At 30.4% G+C, this 22426-nt stretch overlaps 3 protein-coding genes across 6 annotated transcripts; all 3 read left to right on the top strand.

The window, feature by feature from the left end:
• The first annotated feature begins 1679 nt into the window (after nt 1-1679).
• LOC124938146 (probable protein S-acyltransferase 16) lies at nt 1680-5054 on the top strand. 4 transcript variants are annotated; one of them, XM_047478526.1, is made up of 8 exons: nt 1680-2206; nt 2566-2658; nt 2734-2835; nt 3060-3137; nt 3250-3348; nt 3435-3530; nt 3613-3721; nt 4554-5054. In XM_047478526.1, exons 1-7 carry the CDS (start codon nt 1934-1936, stop codon nt 3718-3720), a joined length of 849 nt encoding a protein of 282 aa, XP_047334482.1. In that variant the 5' UTR covers nt 1680-1933; the 3' UTR covers nt 3721; nt 4554-5054. The 4 variants fall into 4 exon arrangements, with proteins under 4 accessions (XP_047334482.1, XP_047334478.1, XP_047334480.1 ...); XM_047478522.1 differs by having other exon boundaries at nt 4536-5054; XM_047478524.1 differs by having other exon boundaries at nt 3613-3726.
• Nucleotides 5055-7757: 2703 nt separating this feature from the next.
• On the top strand, nt 7758-9273 carry LOC124940329 (probable WRKY transcription factor 49). The gene is made up of 3 exons (XM_047480839.1): nt 7758-8172; nt 8263-8421; nt 8651-9273. The coding sequence occupies exons 1-3, from the start codon at nt 8003-8005 to the stop codon at nt 9117-9119; spliced, it is 798 nt and encodes a 265-aa protein (XP_047336795.1). The 5' UTR covers nt 7758-8002; the 3' UTR covers nt 9120-9273.
• A 6867-nt stretch (nt 9274-16140) lies between these two features.
• Nucleotides 16141-18208, top strand: LOC124938005 (RHOMBOID-like protein 1). Its single transcript, XM_047478359.1, has 5 exons — nt 16141-16599; nt 16948-17111; nt 17211-17374; nt 17448-17710; nt 17803-18208. Exons 1-5 carry the CDS (start codon nt 16253-16255, stop codon nt 18053-18055), a joined length of 1191 nt encoding a protein of 396 aa, XP_047334315.1. The 5' UTR covers nt 16141-16252; the 3' UTR covers nt 18056-18208.
• Nucleotides 18209-22426: the final 4218 nt, after the last annotated feature.

Raw genomic sequence — 22426 nt, 5'->3', positions numbered from 1 at the left:
AAGATTCGCTGGGCCCACGTAGGTAACTGGGCCTCTCTTTGGCTAAGAAGATTAGCGCACTATCAGGCCAAGACTTTAATGAGCCTCGACATCCCCCGGGATTGGGTCGTGACTCTAATGGGCCGTGACATATTCCCTCACCTTAGTCGTGGCCGTCCTCGGTTCGACCTTGGCATGATACTCTTCAACCTCTTCCTTGAAACATTCCCCACACGGTCCCTCGTATCTGTGCACAAGTCCCTTGAGCACAGATTACATAGACTTGCATTCTGGAATATCATGGAAGTACACCTCGTGACTCGATGTTTGCACCCCATAAAAATGGGACGTGACACTATGCTACACTGTTGGGAACAATTTGGGATGAAAGAAATCAAAGGATGAAAGAATTTTAGTTCTTGAAAGTTAGATCCTTAATACTTTAGCCAAGAAAGGTAATAAAAGGCAATTTGATGTGTTATGTGGTCTAGTCATGAATCTTCTTAATGAGCTTATAAATTATATCTTAATATTTTCTCATTTAATTCATGTATTTGAGAATAATTGAGTGGATTTTGTCACCCAAATTGGTATTTGCTTTTTTTTTTTTTTTCCAATTGTTAATCTATCTATTTTTTTTATAAAGCTATATTTAAATCAGAAAGAAAAAAAAAATTTTAAGTTGACAACCAGCTTAAAAATATTAAGTCCTCATTCTTAAATTTATCTTATAATATGTAATATAAGGAGGTACTTACCAAATTTAGGAAACATTATTATTTATTTATTTTTAAAATGATGGGTTATGATTCTTTTTCAGAATACGACTAATTCCTGCGAATTAAGCAGATAACCCGTAATACACACTTAACCAATTAATTAGGCGAGCGAAATTTATCGCCTGAGGAGCTCGAACTCATGACCTCATAGAGACTATGGATATCCACATCTTATTATTGTTAGCCTAGAAAAAGTGGATTAGAACCTTGAAGTTATAGTGAAGGATAGAGTCGGGCAATAGGTTGAATCAACACGATACAACACGATATTAGTACGGAACGATACGATATAATATTATCTCACTCAGGTCGTGGGTTGAACACGACACAAGCACGAGACGACACGATCACGACGATGGGGCAGATCAGAGTGAAGAATGCGTTTACCATTCCCGGTTCTACTTCAGAGATTTTTTTTACTACCTTTCCTGTCTCGTTCGCTTTCAGAGAATCCCGTAGAGCACCGTCATAACATATTTTCTATCCAAAAAAAGGTAAATATATATAAACGATTTTTTAAAAATTATATATATTATAATATATTAAAAATTTATATTATTATAAATAAATAAACTTAAAACTCTTATAACATATAAAAAATAAATATAATAATGATAAAAAATAAATATAATAATGATGTTATATATTTAATTGTATTTATTAGTGTTCGGGACATAATCGGGTGAGATCAGAGCGGGAACACAAATATCTTCTCGTCTCATCCCGGAAAACAACTTTCTTGACAATTTTCGTATTGAAAATTGCGGGACAAATTATAATTATCTTTCGTGTTTGTGTTTAATCATTTTAAAATATAATAATTTTATTATTTAATAAAACAAAATGTTCATTTCTTTCTTAAAAAAACATGAAAGAAACCCTCCTAGGAAAGAAAAAAGAAAACCCAATATAGTAAATTCAGCCGATCCTACACCAACGGCACCGGACCATCCAAAGCCCAAGCTTTTCTCTTTCTCTCTCTCTCTTTCTCTCCGATCTTACCTTCATTTTCCTCTCTTTCACCGACTATCAAACACCCCCTTCGCCGGAGACACCGCCGTATCCTCCGTACGCCGGTGCCTCCGTTGCCTCATTTCAGCCGGTGTTGAAGTTTACCTGCCCAATCTCTGTCTTCTCATCGCGATCGATTGGAAGATATAATACGTCACACACCAATGAAACGAAGCTTCCGCTTCTCTCTTCCCGTTACCATCGTGATCATGTCCATCGCCTACATTTATGTATCGACTGTATTCGTCTTCATCAAGCAATGGTTCGGGTTATCTTCTTCCCCTGGGATTATGAACGTTGTCTCTTTTACCGCCTTGGCTCTTTTATGCATCTACAGTTATACTATTGCCCTATTTACGGATCCCGGTCGTGTACCCTCAACGTTCATGCCTGATGTCGAGGATATAGGTAGCCCCGTTCACGAGATTAAGCGTAAGGTACATTAGGGTTTTTCTCTAATTTCTTCTATGATCCATTCATTTCTCATAAATCTGTGATCTTCATTTGTATATATAGGATTGTCAATTGAGTGAGACAATGTTGTAGAATTTCATATTATGTGTTTCCCCCTAGGATGGGTTCTACAATGAGGAATCTTTATCAGATCTGGTCTAGTGTCATACTACTATGCTAATGAATTGTCATATGTTTGATGGTTTAATGTGTTTAAACCCTTTCCAATTCTCAGAGCCTAGCTTTGGAAAGAATTTGAGAATTGAATGAATATGATGAATAAATTTGAACATCTTGTTCTGAAATTGAAGTGTTTTTTCTCTTCATCATGATTGGATTGCAGGGAGGAGACTTGAGGTATTGCCAGAAATGTTCCCACTATAAGCCTCCACGTGCACATCATTGTCGCGTATGTAAAAGATGTGTATTGCGAATGGTATGTTAGGTTTCACAACTTAATGTCAAATTTGTGTTTGTTAGTTTTTTGAATTGCTGTTTCTTGATGTGTAAGGATCACCATTGCATTTGGATGAACAACTGTGTTGGCCATGCGAACTACAAAATATTTTTTGTCTTCGTTTTGTATGCTATGTCTGCAAGTGTCTACTCCCTGGTATGTTCTTTTTCTGTATCAATCTATGTTTTCAAGTTACTACTAGCCCTTGTTTGATATGTTTTAGATTTAATCCAAATAAACTAAAAAATACTGAAATACCCTTATTGTAAAGATATTTGAGTCATTTTACCCAAATTAACATCAAACCAGAATTTATATTTGAAAAAAAAACAGATTCTAGCTGCCTATTGTTATCTTCATCTTTTAAATGCTTTTTTCAGGTTCTTCTTGTGGGCAGTTTATTGAATGACACTGAAAAGGATGACGAACAGAAGGAAGGTTCTTTCAGAACCATATATGTAAATACCATCTCTTATCCATCTTAGTGGTTTGCTAATAACGTCGAGCTATATGTATATATAGATAGATAGATAATTAGTTTTGATTATTAATTTCCACTAAATTCCCCAGGTTGTTTCTTCCCTTTTGCTAATCCCACTGACCATAGCTTTGGGCACCCTGTTGAGTTGGCATATCTACCTCACCTTAAGAAACAAGACTACTATAGAGGTTTAACAAACTAATGCTTGATTCTTTCAATGTACAAGTATGTATATTCTTAATTTATTGCTGATATTTTGATTGTTGTCGAGCAGTATCATGAAGGAGTTAGGGCTATGTGGCTTGCAGAAAAAGGAGGAGATGTCTATTCACATCCATATGATCTTGGGTCATTTGAGAATTTGATATCCGTAATAAAACTTTTTTAACCTTTTTTATTTTATTTTTTAGAGATAACCATAGCTTATTTATGTAATAACATTAATACCTCAGGTGCTGGGTTCAAATATCTTGTGCTGGGTATGTCCAACTACAGGCCATGTTGGTTCAGGTCTTCGCTACCGGACTGCATACGATCAATCTGCTGGCCTTCAACATTAAAGTGAGGTTATTTTCATGTAGCCCCCATTAGGAAACACCTTTTTTATGTTTCTTTATCTGAAAGAATTTCTGCATACTGAAATAAAATTAATTTTCTTGTTTGTTTGTGACTAAATTTCGAACATATTTGTACCTGGAACGCATCCAGATCATGAAACAAATAACCCATTTGGAAACACTTTCTAGGTTTGGTTAAAAGAAAATTTTCTAGATTTGGGTTCAGATCGGGATCTAGATGAGTCAATTTTGGATTTTTTTTTGTCCAAGTATTTCGTATGGACGGACTTCCAAATGTGATCACGTTTGAAAACAGAACTTGGGCAGGGTTTGATAACACAGCTGATTACTTAATCTGAAAAATTTAGTGTTTATTTGAAGCAAGTCCATTCGATAAGTGTGACTTGCAATCACTTAATTTATTAGATTTAGCTAAAATATTTAATTTAATTCGGTAAGTTATAAATGACTTAACTCATTATAGTATGAGCATACACAAGACAATTTTACCTTACATAAGGGTAAAATAATATTTAAGTACTTTTTCGACATTATGTTCATTTGATTTAATTCTAACATTTAATTTTTCAACATTTATCTCATTTTGCACTTCAACTAAAATTCAATATTCAAATCCTGGTTTTTCATTCAAGTGTGTCAAATCAGATCCTGTAGCGTCCATTGCTTAATTTTCAGTTTTATCAAACATGTATTAATGATTTCTCATCCCGATTCAGATCTAGTAAGTGTTTTCAAATGGGTCAATGTTTCACATTTCATTGAAAATTGTAAGCTATATCTAGTCTTCCTTTACACAGGTTCTTGTTGTTTCATAGGCTGATAGCATGTCTAGCTACTAAAGATTGATGTTCTCTATCTGCTGCCGGAACATTGTAATTGGTTTTGCAAGTAGTGGAAGAAGATAAAGAAAGAATGTAGGTTATGGGTGCAGAAACAGTAGAAGAAGAACTTTTGGGGATTTATGAAGCCGGGCAAGGGAAGGATGCTTGTTTGGTTCCACGATTACTCCGAAAAATTGTCCATTAATAGAGTCATGTATACATACTGGTAGCCTAGCCAAGGCCATTCAGTTTTAAAATTGCAATAGGATTAGGGTTAAGTCTTTGGGATATAACATGTATATTTTTTCTTAGGCAAAATAATCAAAATCATTTCATTTGATGATGCTTCCAAAGAGGAAAGAAAATATGAATGATCATCCCCACATTTTACAGGTTGCGAGTAAATCATGTACTAGAACTAACTGTTGTAACTTCCATTCATTTTTTTTTTGTGTCAATACATTTTTTTTTGGTGTATCTCATCTTCTTCTAATATAGATTATTGCTCTCGATTTTTAGTTTGTAGTCATTTATCATTTTTTTTTTAATTAAGGAGAACTAGTATGACACCCTACTGTCATAGTTTTTTGGTTCATCTTAAAGCGTAAAATCGAATTTATGATATTTTGGTCTCTTAAGCGTCATGTTATTATTATTAATATAGACATAGTTTATTAAGAATGTTTTAAGTTTTGTTAATTTATTAAATCTTATTGAATCCCATGAGACTTTTTTCAAATTTTCAATGTTTATCAAATTAGTCATAAGTAAAAAATAATAATGTTAGTATATTTGATAAAGAAACCTATATTAAGACACATGTGAAGGGTCCGAAGGGGATTGTAGGGTAGGGAGATGGTGTTGACTTTGAAGATACCTCCAAATCCAACCAACCCTTGTGTTTTCTCACCATAATATGACAATGATATCTTAAACATATATATATTTTATGTGGTTAGTTTTTCACCATTATCAACATTTTTTTTATTTTCATCTGTTTTTAAATTATATAATAATTTAAAGAGAATACAAATCCAATGCACCAGCTCCTAGTAATAATATGGAGGGGCCGTGTTCATTTTTGTTTACTAATTTCAAACAAATCAAATTTTTTTTCTACAATATTACTTTTTATTATAAATTGCACCATATTACCATTCATGTCTCTTTACTTAAATAAACACACATTCAAATAAAATAAAATTTTAAACATAACTACAAACATTACAAGAGAAATTAAAAAAAAAAATTACCTAAGCAAGCATACATATAAAACCAATTGAGTCTGAAGATCCTTGAGAAATTGTGGGGTCCTAACATAATATAGGAGCGTCCCATTTCAGATATCAAGCTAGCCTTGTCATGATAACATTGAGGATCAAAATCCATTCGGTTCTTAACTAAGTACTTCACTAGAAAATAACATTGTTAGATAACTCTTGTTAGCGGTAAATGTAACTATCACAATAAATGTGGTGCCTAAACAAATTTTACTTTAAAAAATTCTGCTTAAAGATATAATATTTTAACCTTAGTAATTGGTTAAGTGCATAATGGTCTATGTCCAATCCTTAATAGATGATACTCAAATGTCTAATTCTCGCAAACTTAGTTGTCTAAATCCAAGATTCTCAGGAGTAGCTACTCGTTACTTACAGTCTAATTCAACATCATTACAACAAATACAACGACTAATAATGTCATTTCATTTCTCGGACCTTAAATTTCCATAGTTTCTTACGTGTAACGCATACATAGCCATCTTATCCACAAAGTATAGCAATGTCTCATATGGATGGACTCCAAGTCCCTCCACTCCATAGAGTTGCGGACAAGAGGAGAAGAACCTTCCACATCAATGAGTATTCTTTCGTATCGGATCCGATTGGCGAAACCATTATAATGAGAGTCAAATATATCCTTGATTATGGCCTCTTTACAGTATGGATAGAGAATAAAAAAGACAAACTTGACTCCACACTAGGTATCCTCTCAAAATCTAAAGAAGTGTCGTCAGCCACCAAGAATCTAGTTTGGGCACGGAAGCTCGCCCTTTCACAAGTTAAAAATAGTTCATACTAGAATCTTAATTAGACCGGACTATTAGACTTCTTTGTTAACCAACTAGATCATTTTATGTCATATTTGTATCTTATCAAATTCGTTGAAAAAAAAGACAATTTACAAATTAAACTCTCTCAATCGATAAACAACGACATCACTTAAGTCTCATTAATTTCAAAGCATGTTGATAAGAATTAGGTCATGACTATCTTTAGAGATCATTTTACTCTTCCCAATCAACAATTTTCTTTCAATTTTCAAATTGTCTAGTTTAGTCATGCTCATGCATAGTGAGGCCTTAAAAGGCTCTATGGTACATATATATATAATTATAAATATATATATATGTAAATCTCAACTAACTTATTTTTAATAAATGAAAAATAGCAAAATATTTTATTTTTCGAACAAGACCATGATCTGTCGAGAACACAAGATCGAAAGAGGACAGTCATGGACAGACAACCAATGAAGTAGCAGCTAACAGCTAGTCATGATCATAATAATTAATAATAATAATTAAACCTAGCTAAGCCCATTCTGAAAAAGTCAACCTATTTGTCTTCTAGTTTATAGGAGAGTGGGTCCCACCATGTCTAAAGTCAAACAACCCCTCGCATGGGAATCAACAGAACGAGTGCCCTCTTCATGAAGGCAACACAGTTTTTGGATCCTTTCTATTCCCAAAATTGTGACTCAAAATGTTTTTAATTAATTATATCCAAATATATATCTATTTCAATTTTATAAACAAAATTAAACTTTAATAATCTAAATGATCTCAAAATGAGTTGTTTAATTAATCAACTGCCCCACTAATTAAGAGAAGATTTGAAAAAGATTAATAATCAAATGGGTTTTCTTTATTATAAGTTGTTGTGTCTTTATCAGGGCTCAAACCAAAACATGGTCATGGTTCAGGTAAATAGACATTATTGTCTTTACATTGAACAAGAAATTAGGTTAGAGATGGGCAGTGGGTCCACACTCACAAAATGTTACATTTTTTTTAATGATCCGATTTTGAAAACTCGAATTCATATGAATTATAAACTTTTTACCTTAAATGTTATGTATATTATATATTTTTATGCATGGGGTGAACATAATTATAATTATTGGACTTATATGCATGTGCTGGTTGACTCTTCACATCCACATGAATTCTATAAAAGGTCAAAAAGTAACCATAAAATTATTAAAACTCTCCTTATCTCATATGAGAAGTGATAGCCATGCATTAATTCATCATATAGTATATTTTAAAATTAATTCTCCTCTTCATCTGCTCCATTCTCATTCACTAGCTTCCTTAAATTAAGCCCCCCTCCAATTCATATTACTCAAAGTTTAGTGGTTTAGTTTCTCGGGGTTTGACAATGGAAGAGATGGCGAAGAATCCATGGTTTGACGTTGTCGAAGATGATGAACTTGTTGCAGAGCTTCTCGACCATGTCTCGCCTTCCTTTTTGGCACCGACCGATGATCTCATGAGAAGTACTAACTACAATCATAACACGACTAATTGGGATGCCTCTTCCCAATATAGGTTTGACCTCTATATATATTCTACATACATGGGATTAATTGAGTTTAGTTGTAAATTTAATGTAGTGTGAATTTTGATTTATATATGTAGGGTTTCATTGTTGGAGAAGGGCTTGATGAATAAAGAGTATGATCATAAGTTTACACTTAGAATGAAGTGTTTTGGAAATGGAAATAATGTTTTGGCAGATGATGGCTACAAATGGAGGAAATATGGTCAGAAATCCATCAAGAATAGTCCTCATCCTAGGTACTAATCAATCACTCTCCAATCTCCATTCAATGAATCATATATTAAAGTATTTTGGACACATTATTATTTGTTAGGCCACACCTAAGTTTGTGGTGACAAAATAAATCTGAATTTCATTTGACATTTCATTAGAGTTTATATTGTCTAACCTAATTTTTGACATATTAAAAGTTATGTAATATTTACATTTTTTTTAACTTTGTCATCGTTATATTCACATTGCCAGGAGTTACTATAGATGCACGAACCCTCGATGCAACGCAAAAAAGCAAGTGGAGCGATGTAGCGATGATCCAGATACTCTCGTTGTGACCTACGAAGGGCTTCACCTTCACTATGCATATCCGTTTTTGTTAATGGGCCAGGCCCAAAGTCTCAATCAACCATCTAAGAAGCAAAAGATTTCCGAACCAAGTCCAGATTCAGTATTCACCGGACACGACAAGAAAAGCCCAGAAAGTTCGGATAAAAGCCCACAACGTGAAAATGTTGTGGGCTTACAACAAGAGTGGGCCTTTAATGATGGGCCGGGCTCACAAGGTTTGCTTGAGGATATGGTGCCATTGGGGGTGAGAAACCCATCAAAGATTGTTTCATCCAATTCATCATCTTGCTCTACTTATCCTTCTCCTCTCACTTCTCCTTCTTCCCTATCTTGGTCCCCTAATTATTATTCACCCTTTGACATCTATTAAGAATCTTTTTATAGTGATGTCATATAATAAAATCATAAAATATATAATACAATAATTAATTAGCTATATATATATATATAATCCTTTTATAGATGTGTAAAATAATGTGTAATGTTTTGAAGAAATAAATACCCTTCTTGGATATTCAATAGTGTACAAGAATTATGCATGGGACTACATTTTTTTATCATTTTCATTCTTTTCCATTATGTCATATATAATTTGAAACGGGAAAAAGGAGTATAAATAATCTTTATTCATTGAACCCACTAGGGTAGGAGTCTTATCTAATAGACCAATGCTTAATTTATATTAAGAACATCTTAAGTTAAAATTAGATAACTATGACCATAGATATGCAATTCTTTTCAAAATTTAGGAACATGTATTTTGTGTTTGACCTTCCAATTCAAAAAAACAATATCTTAGTTACTCAACATCAATTTACTATATAATAAGTTTCTATGAACAATGGATGTACTTGAATCATCTCCATCATTTGTGGTTCCAGATCTTCACTAATGTTCATTCTATAAAAGTTCTAAATAGGTTTGGGGCTTCTTCGGATTCGGATTTTTTTTAAATAAGTTGGTTTATTTGAAAAGTAAATATTTTTAAAATGTGATGATTTTTTTGGTAAGTTGACTTAAAATGTATTCATATATAATGATAAAATATAAAATAATAATTAAAAATAAAAAATATTTTTATATTTTTGTTAATAAATTTAGTGATATAATAGATTAGAAAAGAGAGTGCTGAGAATTTAAAGATTATAACATCATGACACTATTAGACTATTTGCTGAACTCAACCCAATACAAGTCTAACTCTAAGTATCATATAATTTGGGTCTAATTTGATCTAGGGTTAATTTAGTTGAGAATTCAGTGTTTTTATAGTTAAAATGGAGTAATGTAATAAATAAATAAATAAGTTGTTGACAATGTTTTAGTCCTAAACTTGGATTTTTCGTTTTGTTGAAAATTTGTGGTTTATTAAATTAGTGAAGATTGCAATGCACAAAGAAAGGATTGATAAAGATGGTCAATTAATTAAAAGTCGTTTCAAAATGTTAAAGGCTAAACATTATCTAAATATTATAAAGTTCAATTAAAGTCATTATTATTATAAGTCTTTAATCTGATTGTAAGCCAATAAAAATTGTTGTGATTTTTGCTCATATAGATCACATGATATTTTTGCAGTCCGAAAGTTTGAAGATTTTTTTGTTTAGCATAAATGATTAAGTAATTGATGATAATATTACAATTGTTTTTTCACATAAAAGAATTTGTTGTAGTTTATAATATTTAAATAATATTATGCCAAGTCAAGGAAAAACAGTTTTATATGGAAAGGTAAAAAAAAGAGTTTGACCTTTTCCACATACAAATATTGAAAAAGAAGAGATATTTAAGTTTTATATTTTAATTAAGAAAAAAAAAAAAAAAAGGAAGAACACACCAATTTGAATTTGAAGATGTCAAATTTATTGATTAAGTATCATAATTCTATTTATATATACTAACTTGTTAAAAATGTCAATTTTATTTAAAATAATGGAGACACGTTAAACACAGTCAATTTTTTTGTCACATGTAATATCTACATTTTTTTTTAAATTGGCATTACTTTAATTATTTTTCAATTTAAATAAAACATTAAATCTTTAAATTAGCATTACTTTTTTTATTTTTTATTTTATTTAAAAAAGTCAATACTATCAAAATTATTAAATATAAAATACATTATATATAAAATTATTTATTTTTTACTAATAAAATATCCATCATTTAAAAAAATATAACTATTTTGATTTTCTAACAATAATTAAACTATTTTGTTTGGACTAAACATAATTGATGTTTCTATTTATAATATAATTTTATATATAAAAAAATTGTGTTTGAAAAATGTCAACTTTTATTAAAATTAGGGAACAAATTTCAAACCTTACAAATGGACATAAAACTTAAATCTATCCTATTACAAAATCTAAAAAACTTTTAAAAAATCATATTATCACTCAAAAATGAAAATAAAAACATATCTAATCTTGAAAATAAAGTTACTTAGATCAATTTATAATAAATAATCACAAAATACACAATAAAATCAATGAGTTATGTGACCAATTAATGTAAAAGAAATAACACACAAGAACATTCAAATAAAACATTGTTTATTCTTTTGGTACACCATACATTGACATAACTTTTGAAATACAAGGCCCGTATATTATTTTAATACATTTTCAAGAGTAACATGTGAACACAGTTGAACATATAAAATTATTTTAAATTTTTGGGTAGATTGGATGATGATAGTGCAATTTACCTAACATTGATATCAACATTAATAATAGTTTAGGTGAACAAATTTCCCCAATCCATTAGAAGTGTTCAAACAAGAATACCAACTCCTAAACTACTTTATTTTCCTATAAGCTCATATATGAATTAAGAACATAAATTCATAATTGTTCTTCAACTTCTCCATTAAATATATGTTAAAAATAAGACTTTTCTACATAAATTGACACAGAAAAATAAATTTGAAGGGTTCTTACTTCCTAGTGGACATGAATATAAGCTGGAAGACTGATTTCAGTATGTCATGCAAGTCTAAGGGGGTAATAAAATTTTGGCCAATGAAACTTACATAAAATCCTGTGATTATAGGTACTCTATCTGAAAACATTTGCCCTATCAACATTTTACTTGATCTCATATGAAAATACAAAATGTTACAGTGATTTACAATGTAATATATGTATCATAATTAAAAAAAACCATTATATTGATAAGAGAAAATATGTATCAAATGAAGTAAAAATATATGAATACATGTTAGCTTATTTGGAAACAATTTTTCAATTTGGTTATATGTATTTAAATGAGAAAACATAAATAAATGATGAACTTATGTTTTAAGATTCTTCTCTAAAATGTTATGTCATCTATATCCACATTGGATCCTAACATATTTGGTTAAAATAGCTTTAAAATAGAAATATTGCGGATTTCTCATCAAAAGTATTTCTAATAAAATTATATTATAATATAGAAAATGATAAAAAAAAATTTAAAAAAATCATGATTTTGAAAATCTTATGACAAATAGAAAAAAGTAGTTTTCATTTTATATTTGTTAATTTTCAGATGGTGATTGGAATAAATATTGTGATAAAATATTATTTTTTAATATATTATATTATTAAAATTTCAAATTATTATATATCATTTTATATTTAATTAGGTATAGTAATAATTTGTAAATGTTAAACTAATACTAACATACAAAGGAAAACATTTTTATTTTTCTTAGACAAATTGGAAAAAGTTACAAGGGGGAAAGACCAGGGGGAAAGACAATTTGAAGAATTAATTTGTTTTCTGAAATTTGTGTTTTTTGATTAATCAATTTTCGAAAACCTTGAGGTCCAACCATCCAAGTACTAAGATGGATTGAATGAATAAGGTTGACGATGAACTAATTGTATTTGAATCTAACACGAATTCAGTGTGGCCTGAGGATTTGACTAGTTTCAAAGCTCAAGTCATCTTTATTTTTTTCATATATGAATATGCTGTCCAAATAAAGAATCCATAATGAAAATGATATTTATTTTTTTTTAATTTGTTTTGGTAATTAAATCTCATTTTATTATTATTGCTTATTGAATATGTTATTTAGTTAACCTTATTAGTTAACATTTCAATAACATTTGCCTATAATAAACTTATTCATGATCAGGTATGGGCTCGAGTGTGCTAAATTTTACTCTGATTTATTTTTTTCGATAAAAATGTGACATTACCCATATTTTAAAAAAAATAATATAATTCACTATTTTGTTTATATAATTATTAAAAAAAAATTGTAAAACTTACATTTATTTATTCATTTTATCCAAAAATTTCTCGTTCTTTATTTAAGTTTACCTTAAATTTTTTTCAAATCCACATCCTTGTTAAATTCTTCTTGTTCATGATAGTTCATTATTTTACATTTGATTTTTATTTAAAATTGGGAGTGAATTAAAATTTTCTATTAAGACTTTTTCTTATGTGCTAGTCTAACAAATTAAGTTAATACCAAGTGTGTCATTATTTTGTTTGTAAATATATACTTATCACTGTCAATGAAAAAATGGTGAAAAATAAAAACACTAAAATAAATCAAGTGTCAAGAATGATTAAAATATTATGAATATATTTTCACAACTTAAGTGAAGATCATGATCTTGAGAGTCATTCTAACTTTCTAAATTTAAAACACAAATCGTAAAATAATTTGAGAAAAATTACTCTTATATAAATGTAAAATTCATAATATTCCTATTTTTCATTTTTTAGATAAACAAAATAATTATATTATTGGATTTATATGAAAGAAAATATTGACATATATTAATGATTTTTTTTTCTATTAAGTTGTCTTTACTTTTTATAGATTATTTTTTTTTGTCTTGCTTTGTATTTATTTATTTTTTCTTGACCTTCTTTAGAATATTTGTGATTTTGTTACTTCACATTTCTGTAAATAATTAAAGGCAGCATATCTTTGGTTTTTATCAAACTTGTACGTGTAATGAATTATGTCGAAAAAGTGTACCAGAATTTGATAAAGTTGAAATCTAATATAAAATTTCAGTTTTAAATTCGACTAATGGTTTCATATCATCCCAACATTATTATTATTGATTAGAGTTGGGCAATGGATTAGTTAAATACGAACCGACACGATCCAACACAATATTTGTACATAACGACACAATACGATATTATCTCACTCGGGTATTGGGTTGACACGATATAAGCACGAGACGACACGGTCACGACACGATTATGAGTTTATACGATCAAAACACGATTACGAGTCGACACGACACAAGTATAGACACGACACAAACACGAGTATACACACAAAACGACATAAACACAATTAGTCAAATAACATAAACTACCCACATTAACATTCTCTAAACCTATTACATTTTTATTCAATTAATAAATTATTTATTTTCATAAATGTAATATTTATAATTAAAATTAAACACACTAAAATATAATATTAAAATAAAATATTAACTTAAATAATATAAATTAAAATAAAAAATAAATTATATGAATAAAAATATGAGTGTATTAATAATTCTTTTTGATATTATTTTATTAATTACTTATTAATTTTTTAATTATTTATAAATTTAACTATTATTAATACATTAAATAATAAATATATGATAATAATTTTAATTTTAATTTTAATAATATAATAATATATATTTATAAATTTTACCCACCTTTCTTACTTTGTCTTCCATTTTTTTTCTCAAACTACCCACTTTTACATTAACATTATAAAATGATCACGTCTCTCTAAATATATTTACAATTTCATTAAATGTATAAATTATTTCATTTTATAAATATAATATATATAATTAAAATTAAATATACTAAAATATTAAAATAAAATATAAATATTAAATAAATTATATGAATAGAAATTTGAATCTCATAATAATTATCTCATATATTACTTTTATTAATTTACATATTATTTTTAAAATTTTAAATTATTTTAAAATTTTAATTATTATTAAAACATTCAAACAAAATATATGATAATAATTTAACTTTGATAATATAATAATATTTTATAAGTTTTACTAAAAATATAATTTAATATATATAAATAAATAAATAATTAACATGAGTGTCAAGACACGATTGTGTTGACGATAACAAAGTCGGAATAACACGAAACACGAATTTAAACATGAGTTAGTATGACACGAATAAACTCGTGGACACGAATAACACGACACGAATGAGTCCGTAAATCATAATATTTTGAGTGGTTCAAGACACGATATGACACACATAAGATTTAGGCACAACACAACACGACACGATTGAGAGTCTAACACAACTTGTCCGAGTTGAATACGAACGTTTATGTACAATGCTCAACTCTATTATTGACACTAAATGTTGATTATGTGTCATCCCTCAATATAAACTCTCTCAAACCATGCATTATCTGCCCTCTTTTTCTCTAGTTTATTATTTAATAATTTTGGTGTTTATCAAAGTCATGCGTCTCTCTTCCCTCCAAGATTTCCAAAATCATGGGGGACACATTCAAATATTTGATAGGAGAGGTTTCCATGTTCAATGTTTTTTTTTAATATTATGCTTAGAATTAATTTCAATTTTTTAATACATATATTATTTAGCAAGGATATATTAGTTTTTATCAATAATAAAGATTAAGTCTAATTAAAATAATTTATTAAATTATAAAAATTACAAACTTATTTAAACATATGAATATATTTGGTATATTAGGGTTAGATCCGTAACCCATATAGAGATAATATACTTATTATGTTAATCTCATCCTACTTTAATGAGTTAGACTACTTAAAAATTCATATTAGACATTCTGATAAAAGTCCGAATTCATATCTAGAACGGACAAATCCAAGATTAAGAGAATATCTAAAAATAACTTATTGAATAATTTTTCATTACAAATTTATGTATTTTTTGCAATTACAGTTTATTTTAATTTATCAATATAAAATATTAATATTATATATATTTAAAAGATAAAAATCTATATTAAATGTTCTATTAGAGGGGAATTCACCCTTTGAAGGTTGTAAACACCTTCCAAATTAACAACCAAATCAGATATTCTTAGTTATTTTTATTTTTTTCAATTTAGAAAGTTAAGAAGAGATTAAGTGAACTTTATTTCAATATTTTAACTCAATCCTATTTTTGACTAACTTAGGTTATGTCATGTTTGTTTCTCTTGTGACTTGGTCTTCTTAAATTTCTATAAATATAAATATTTTAATAAAAATAAATAAATCTCTTTTAAAAACATAAAATAGTTGTATAATTTAAAGTAAGGACTTTTTCTTTTAAGACTTGCCGGCAAAGGGTATATTATCAATTGCTTAACAATTCAAACACGTTTAGAATTTCAATTTCAATTTCAACGCAATTCTCGCACACCACGTTTCCCCCCTCTCTCTCTCTCTTATTGATCTTAACCTCAATTGTAGGGTTTCTAAATCCCAGTAAACAACGGTTGGAATCCCAGCTCCAATGGCTACAAAACCTCCCCCATATAATAAAGTTGGGTCTCAATCACGGCGAGGCGTCAGTAACGTTGTTTTCCCGGTCGACATGGAGGCGGCGGCGGCGGCGCCACACCGTTCTTACTTCGCCGGTGATTCACGGGGATCTGCGGATTATGGAGAGATCAAACACTTCAAGAAGTGGAAACCTTGGTTGATTCCTTCTTTTGTGGTGGCTAACACTGTTATGTTCATAATTACTATGTATGTTAATAATTGTCCCAAGAACTCTGTCTCTTGCGTCGCCAGATCACTTGGGAGATTCTCTTTTCAGTCTTTTAAAGAAAACCCTCTTCTGGGTCCTTCATCAACTACGTAAGTTTTCCCCTTTCAATGTAATTGCTGAAATTTTGTTTTCATACCTAATTTGGGATTGAAATTCCTGTAAGAGGTGTTCATGATTCGATGATCTGTGTTCTTTCTCAAGCTCATTTCAGTTCAGCTAGACATAACCTCTGAGTATATATGTTAAGATTTTATAAATGGGTTGTAATCTTAATACATTCAATTTGGGTCAGTGCTTTAATGTGGATTGTCTGGGATCTATTGTTTCTGGTTTAGTAATCACACCAATAGAAAGATAGCTTATTTCAAAACAGACCCATTAAATGAATGGCTAGTTTTCAATGTCTAAATATGCTGCTGGTTCATGTTTTTCTATAGGCTAGAGAAAATGGGAGCATTGGATGTGGATAAAGTGGTTCGTCACAATGAGGGTTGGCGGCTTATCACCTGCATGTGGCTACATGGGGGAGTTATCCACATACTAGCCAACATGTTGAGTCTTTTGGTTATCGGTATTCGACTTGAGCAAGAATTTGGATTTGGTATGTTAATATTCTTAATATGTCCCCATTTGGAAACAACAAATAAACTTCAGAATCTGTCTGTCATACTAAGTTTAATTTGAACTTTGCTTTGTACAGTTCGGATTGGGTTGCTATATCTGATATCTGGATTTGGAGGGAGCATATTGTCTGCACTTTTTATTCAAACAAATATCTCGGTTGGTGCCTCAGGAGCGCTTTTTGGATTGCTTGGAGGAATGCTTTCTGAACTTATTATCAACTGGAATATGTATTCTAATAAGGTAGGTAGATATATCTTTGCCTAATTATATCGAATTTTCAACCCAACTGATTGGATTGAGTTATGTTGAACAGGTAGCATCTTTGGTGACACTAGTGGTGATTATTGTAATAAATCTAGCGGTTGGAATACTCCCACATGTGGATAACTTTGCTCATATAGGAGGTTTTTTGTCGGGTTTTCTCCTTGGGTTCATATTTCTAATCCGACCTCAGTTTAATTGGATTCGCCAAAGATATGCCCCAGCTGGAATGATCCCACTACCATCATCTGCATCCAAATTCAAGGCATACCAATGCATATTGTGGGTTATCTCCTTGGTTCTTCTAGTTGTTGGGTAAGTAAGTTTCACATTTTCCGTAACATAAGTGTAATTTGGGCCTTGATTGATGCAGGTGTGTAACATTTTTTTTGAATTTTCCTAAACAGATTTACTGTTGGTATGGTTATGCTTTTCCGAGGGGTGAATGCAAATAAACATTGTTCTTGGTGCCACTATTTGAGCTGTGTCCCGACTTCTAGGTGGAGTTGCAACACTCAACCTCTTTCGTGTACCTCGGAGCAAATAGGCAATCAACTGACTATGAATTGCTTGAACAATGGAAAAACAAGAATATATACGCAACCCGATGCCACGTCGTCCCAGATTAAGGGACTATGCGCTCAGCTCTGCCGATCATAATAATAAAACTAGTTGGATTTGAAGAAGCTGGTAGAAATCACCCTGTAATATCTCAATCAATTTACCTAGTCTCTCTTGCCATTGGTTATAAATTATTTTGTGAAATCTGCTACATTATAACAAAACGGTGTGATAATTATTATTGATTTACTGTTATAGAGAATATTGTTTTCTGTTTATATATTAGGCATGCATAAATTATTTTGGAAAAGAAGCTGAATTGAGGGCTTTTTAGTGAAAGAAGAAATTACTGAGATATGGTAATAAGTCCCTTCAAGGATTAGTTTATTAAGTATATTGTGTACATTAATAGTTAAAAAAATAATTATTAAGAGATGTTCTATAATGTTTTAAATATTTCATTTAAAAAATAGATCAAGCAATTGGAAATCTATATGTATTAAGAGATGTTCTGTAATGTTTCTATTTATTTGTAAAGGAGATTCTGTAAATATTTCATTTAAAAAATAGATCAAACAATTCATTTAAAAAATAGATCAAACAATTGGAAATCTATATGTACTAGGTGATCTATGTTAGAACTCAAATCAGGTCTTGGCACTAGTGGCAAAAAAATCCATCCAATCCGGTATTTCGGATCGGATATCCGACTCTATTTTTTTCAAAAATTGCGATCCGTATTTGATCCGGTATCCGACCACTATCCGATCCGAAAACAACGGATCAGATCGGACAGTCGGATACCTGCTGATCCATTTTTTTTCATATGCTAAAAAATTGAAATTGTTTATTAAGGATCTCAAAATTCAACTCATAAGTCATAAATACAATACATATCAAAAATTTAATTCAAATGTCAAAATAAAATCAATATTGTTTTAAAACAAAAAGACAATGATTTGAAGAACAAATGTGAAGAAGAAAAAAAAATCAATCTTCTGAAAAATGTGAAGAAGAATAAATGGAAGAAATAGATCTGGAAAATGAGGCAATGATTTTTGTTTGATATTAGATTTGTAAAGAGAACGGGAAGGAAAAGAAAGGTAGAGAGATTTATTTAATAATATTTTATTTTTAGATTTATTTATTTAATAAATTTTAAATATCATCGGATCGGTTTCGGGTATCCGAATTTTTTTGTCCGATCCGTATTCGGACCAGAAATCTGGTAAAAATATCGGATCTGATCAATATCCGAATCCGATCCATCGGATATGGATTTTTTCGGATCGAATCGGCCGGATCGGATCTTTCGAATCGGATATTTTGGCCACCCCTACTTGGCACCCTTTCTTTTTCCGCTTTTGGGTTAAGTTTTTCTATTTTTTTTAATAAATAATTTGTCATTGTCTGAAGTGAGAAGCAAAAATATTCTGATAAAGACGTTCCTCAGTAATATCATCATGACTCTTGAAGTCATGTGCGGTAGCAATACCAAACTAAATGCGACGAGTAGCGGGGTCCTGAGCTAAGCCTTGGACATGTAACTTAAAAAAAAACTTTGTCAATTTCAATACGAATAATGATATGGACCATGAATCTTTCCAAGGGACCAATACCAATCCAACTCATTTGATGAATAAAATGAATTTGGTATGAATTCTTCTTTTCTTCCGAAAAAAGGGAAGGAGAACATGACTCATCATGGAGTGTTAACGGGGTTAATTTGTTAGATGTCTTCGAATTTGTAATTGTTAAATAAAAAATAAAATTAAAAATAATATATATATATATATATATATATATATATATATATATTTTGAACTTATAATCTATACATTAAAATTTATAAACTAAAAAGTGCAATAAGTTATTTAACTTTTATATTTAAAATTCAACCAATACATTAATAAACCTATAACACTTTTTTTTGTTAGTTTTTTTTTTTTTTAATGTTATAGGATGATGTTTTTTCTTTAATTTTTCTTAATTTGTTTATTTTAAATTATTAATCATGTAAATTATATATTTATATATATAATTATAAATATAAATAATATTATTTAGTGGTATTGGTTAAAGTGTTTATAATACACAGTAAAAATATATTTGAATTTCACACTATAACTTTGTAATAATTATAAATTATTTAGAGATTATTAGTAAGAGTTCGATTCAAAAGAAAATTGAAAATCGGTACAAAATATTAATAAGTCGATGTATAAGATTTAGAAAGATTATCCCATATTTAGGGAAATTTGACGAAATAACCCTAATAACTCACTTATTTGCACTCGTGGTCACCCGATAATTTTTATTGGTCTCGTGACCACTTTATTTTTTTTGGACGAAATACCCTTGTCGCGTAACGCGAAGGGATTTCGCGTTTCGCGAAGTGATTTTTTTATATAAATACTCAAATTTTTTCATTTCGTTATTTTCTTTCTCTCTCTTCTCCCTCTTCTCGCGGCGGAACGACGGTGGAACGACGACGGAACGACGGCGAACCCTAAATGAACAAATTATACAGATCGATGACGAAAACCAGTTCTAATATCAGGTGATTGAATCGATTTATGTTATTATTTTCATTATGTTAATCTTCAAAACCTAAACCATGAGGTTTTCTTATTATCCATCTTATTGTTCATTTTGGTTGTTCATTTTGTTGATGATAATGTTTACAGTTGATGATGCTTTGATTCGGTTCCGTTTCAGGAAAGATTCATTTGTTTCTCGCGATTGGGCTTCTCGCGAAGCACCTTTCCTTTTGCGAAAGGCCTTCCCTACACTTGCGATAACAGTGGGGCTTACACTGCACTTGCGAATGCTTATGCAGGCTGTGGGTTTTGGGAAGAAGCGGGCTAAAGTTAGGAAATAGATGAAGGAAAAGAATGTGAAGAAAGAAAGAGGGCTTAGTTGGATTGAGGTGAAAGATAAAGTTCATGTTTTTGGAGCGGAAGATGGTTCACATCCGCAGAGTTATTGAGGCCACTTTATCAATCTTCAAAAGTAGTTGCCCATAAAATCACTATTGCGGTGAGTTGTGGTGTATTGACATTTTCTAAAGCTCTTTTGTTTTGTATGTAAATAAAGATTACTCGCATTGTTTCCTTGAGAGAATCTTTTTATATATTTCATTAGTTGCTTTTGTAGGGATTGGTAGCTTGGCCATACTGTACCCCTTCTATTATACTGTCACTTTCCACTTATGCCCCATCCCCTAATACCTAGATGGAAAACTTAAGTTATTGAAGACTGTAGCTCAAGTGGAAAAACTTTGAACAAGAGGTTGAGATCTTATATTCCATTCCAACTGAAATCACTTTGATTGAAGTGGGGGTCATAGTGGTGGAGTGATGTGCTAGCCCCTACTTCTGGGACAAAACTCTGGTTGAAAAAAAAACGATTAGGATTAAGGTCATTCCAGAACTTAGCATTCAAGGGAAGCTGAAGATGTGCAACTCCAGCTTTTCTTGATCTCTTTCCACACTTGGATTCGTTCCATCTTAACCGTTGAATGTTAGGTTTAGGAATGTTCTCAACCCTAATTTTTTCATTTTCTTTTGAAGGCACTGCATTATATTAAGCAAATAGCTTAGGAGACAAGTGGTGAGGTGGTATATGGGCTTGGAAGGCAATCAGCTGTTCTACGAACATTTAACCAGAGATTGAGCAGGTATATGATTTTTTTTCTCCTTTTTATTATGTGATTATGGTGCCAGAACTTAAAAGGCATTGCATTAGAATACTTGTGCTGAACTTTATGCTCCTGCAGGGGCTTCCAAGAAGCTGTCAATGGATTCAATGATGATGGTTGGTCGCTAATGAACTGTGATGGCAATGAAGATTTCATAGTTTCCATTAATTCAAAAAAAAGCTTGGGTGCTTTAACCTATAATTCTAATTCTCCGTCTTTAATTGGAGGCATACTATGCGCTAAGACATCAATGCTATTGCAAGTAAGTTATGAATGAAATTGTTTGTTTACTGTTAATTTATGTCCATTTTTACCTTATAAGCAATGCAAATAGCACATGTATTTATTGGCTACCATTTGCTCACGGTTCTCCTTTCTTTTTCAGATGTTTGAAGTTGTAAGACTTGAAGGACACCCTTTATCTCAAGAGGATCCTTTCACATTGAGGGACATTCATTTGCTTCAGGTGTGTTCACAGTACAGGGGTTTATTAGAATAACATAAATCTTAGGTAATAAAATTAAATTTATATATCTCAGCATATATTTTTTATTTAGATATGTAGTGGAATGGATGAGAACGATGTGGGAGCATGCTCTGAACTGGTGTTTGCTCCAATTGACGAAATGTTCGCAGATGATTCCCCGCTTCTTCCATTCGGTTTTCGAATCATTCCATTACATTTAAAACCAGATGAGTTTTTTTTTTTCTTTTTGCTGAGGTTACCAGTGTAATTCACTAGTTATTCTCTCTAACTCATTATTCCTTAA

This window comes from Impatiens glandulifera, chromosome 5 (assembly GCF_907164915.1).
Source record: "Impatiens glandulifera chromosome 5, dImpGla2.1, whole genome shotgun sequence".
Taxonomy (NCBI): Eukaryota; Viridiplantae; Streptophyta; class Magnoliopsida; order Ericales; family Balsaminaceae; genus Impatiens; species Impatiens glandulifera.
Note: the sequence above shows the minus strand (reverse complement) of the source record. Positions and strands in the feature narration are given on the sequence as shown.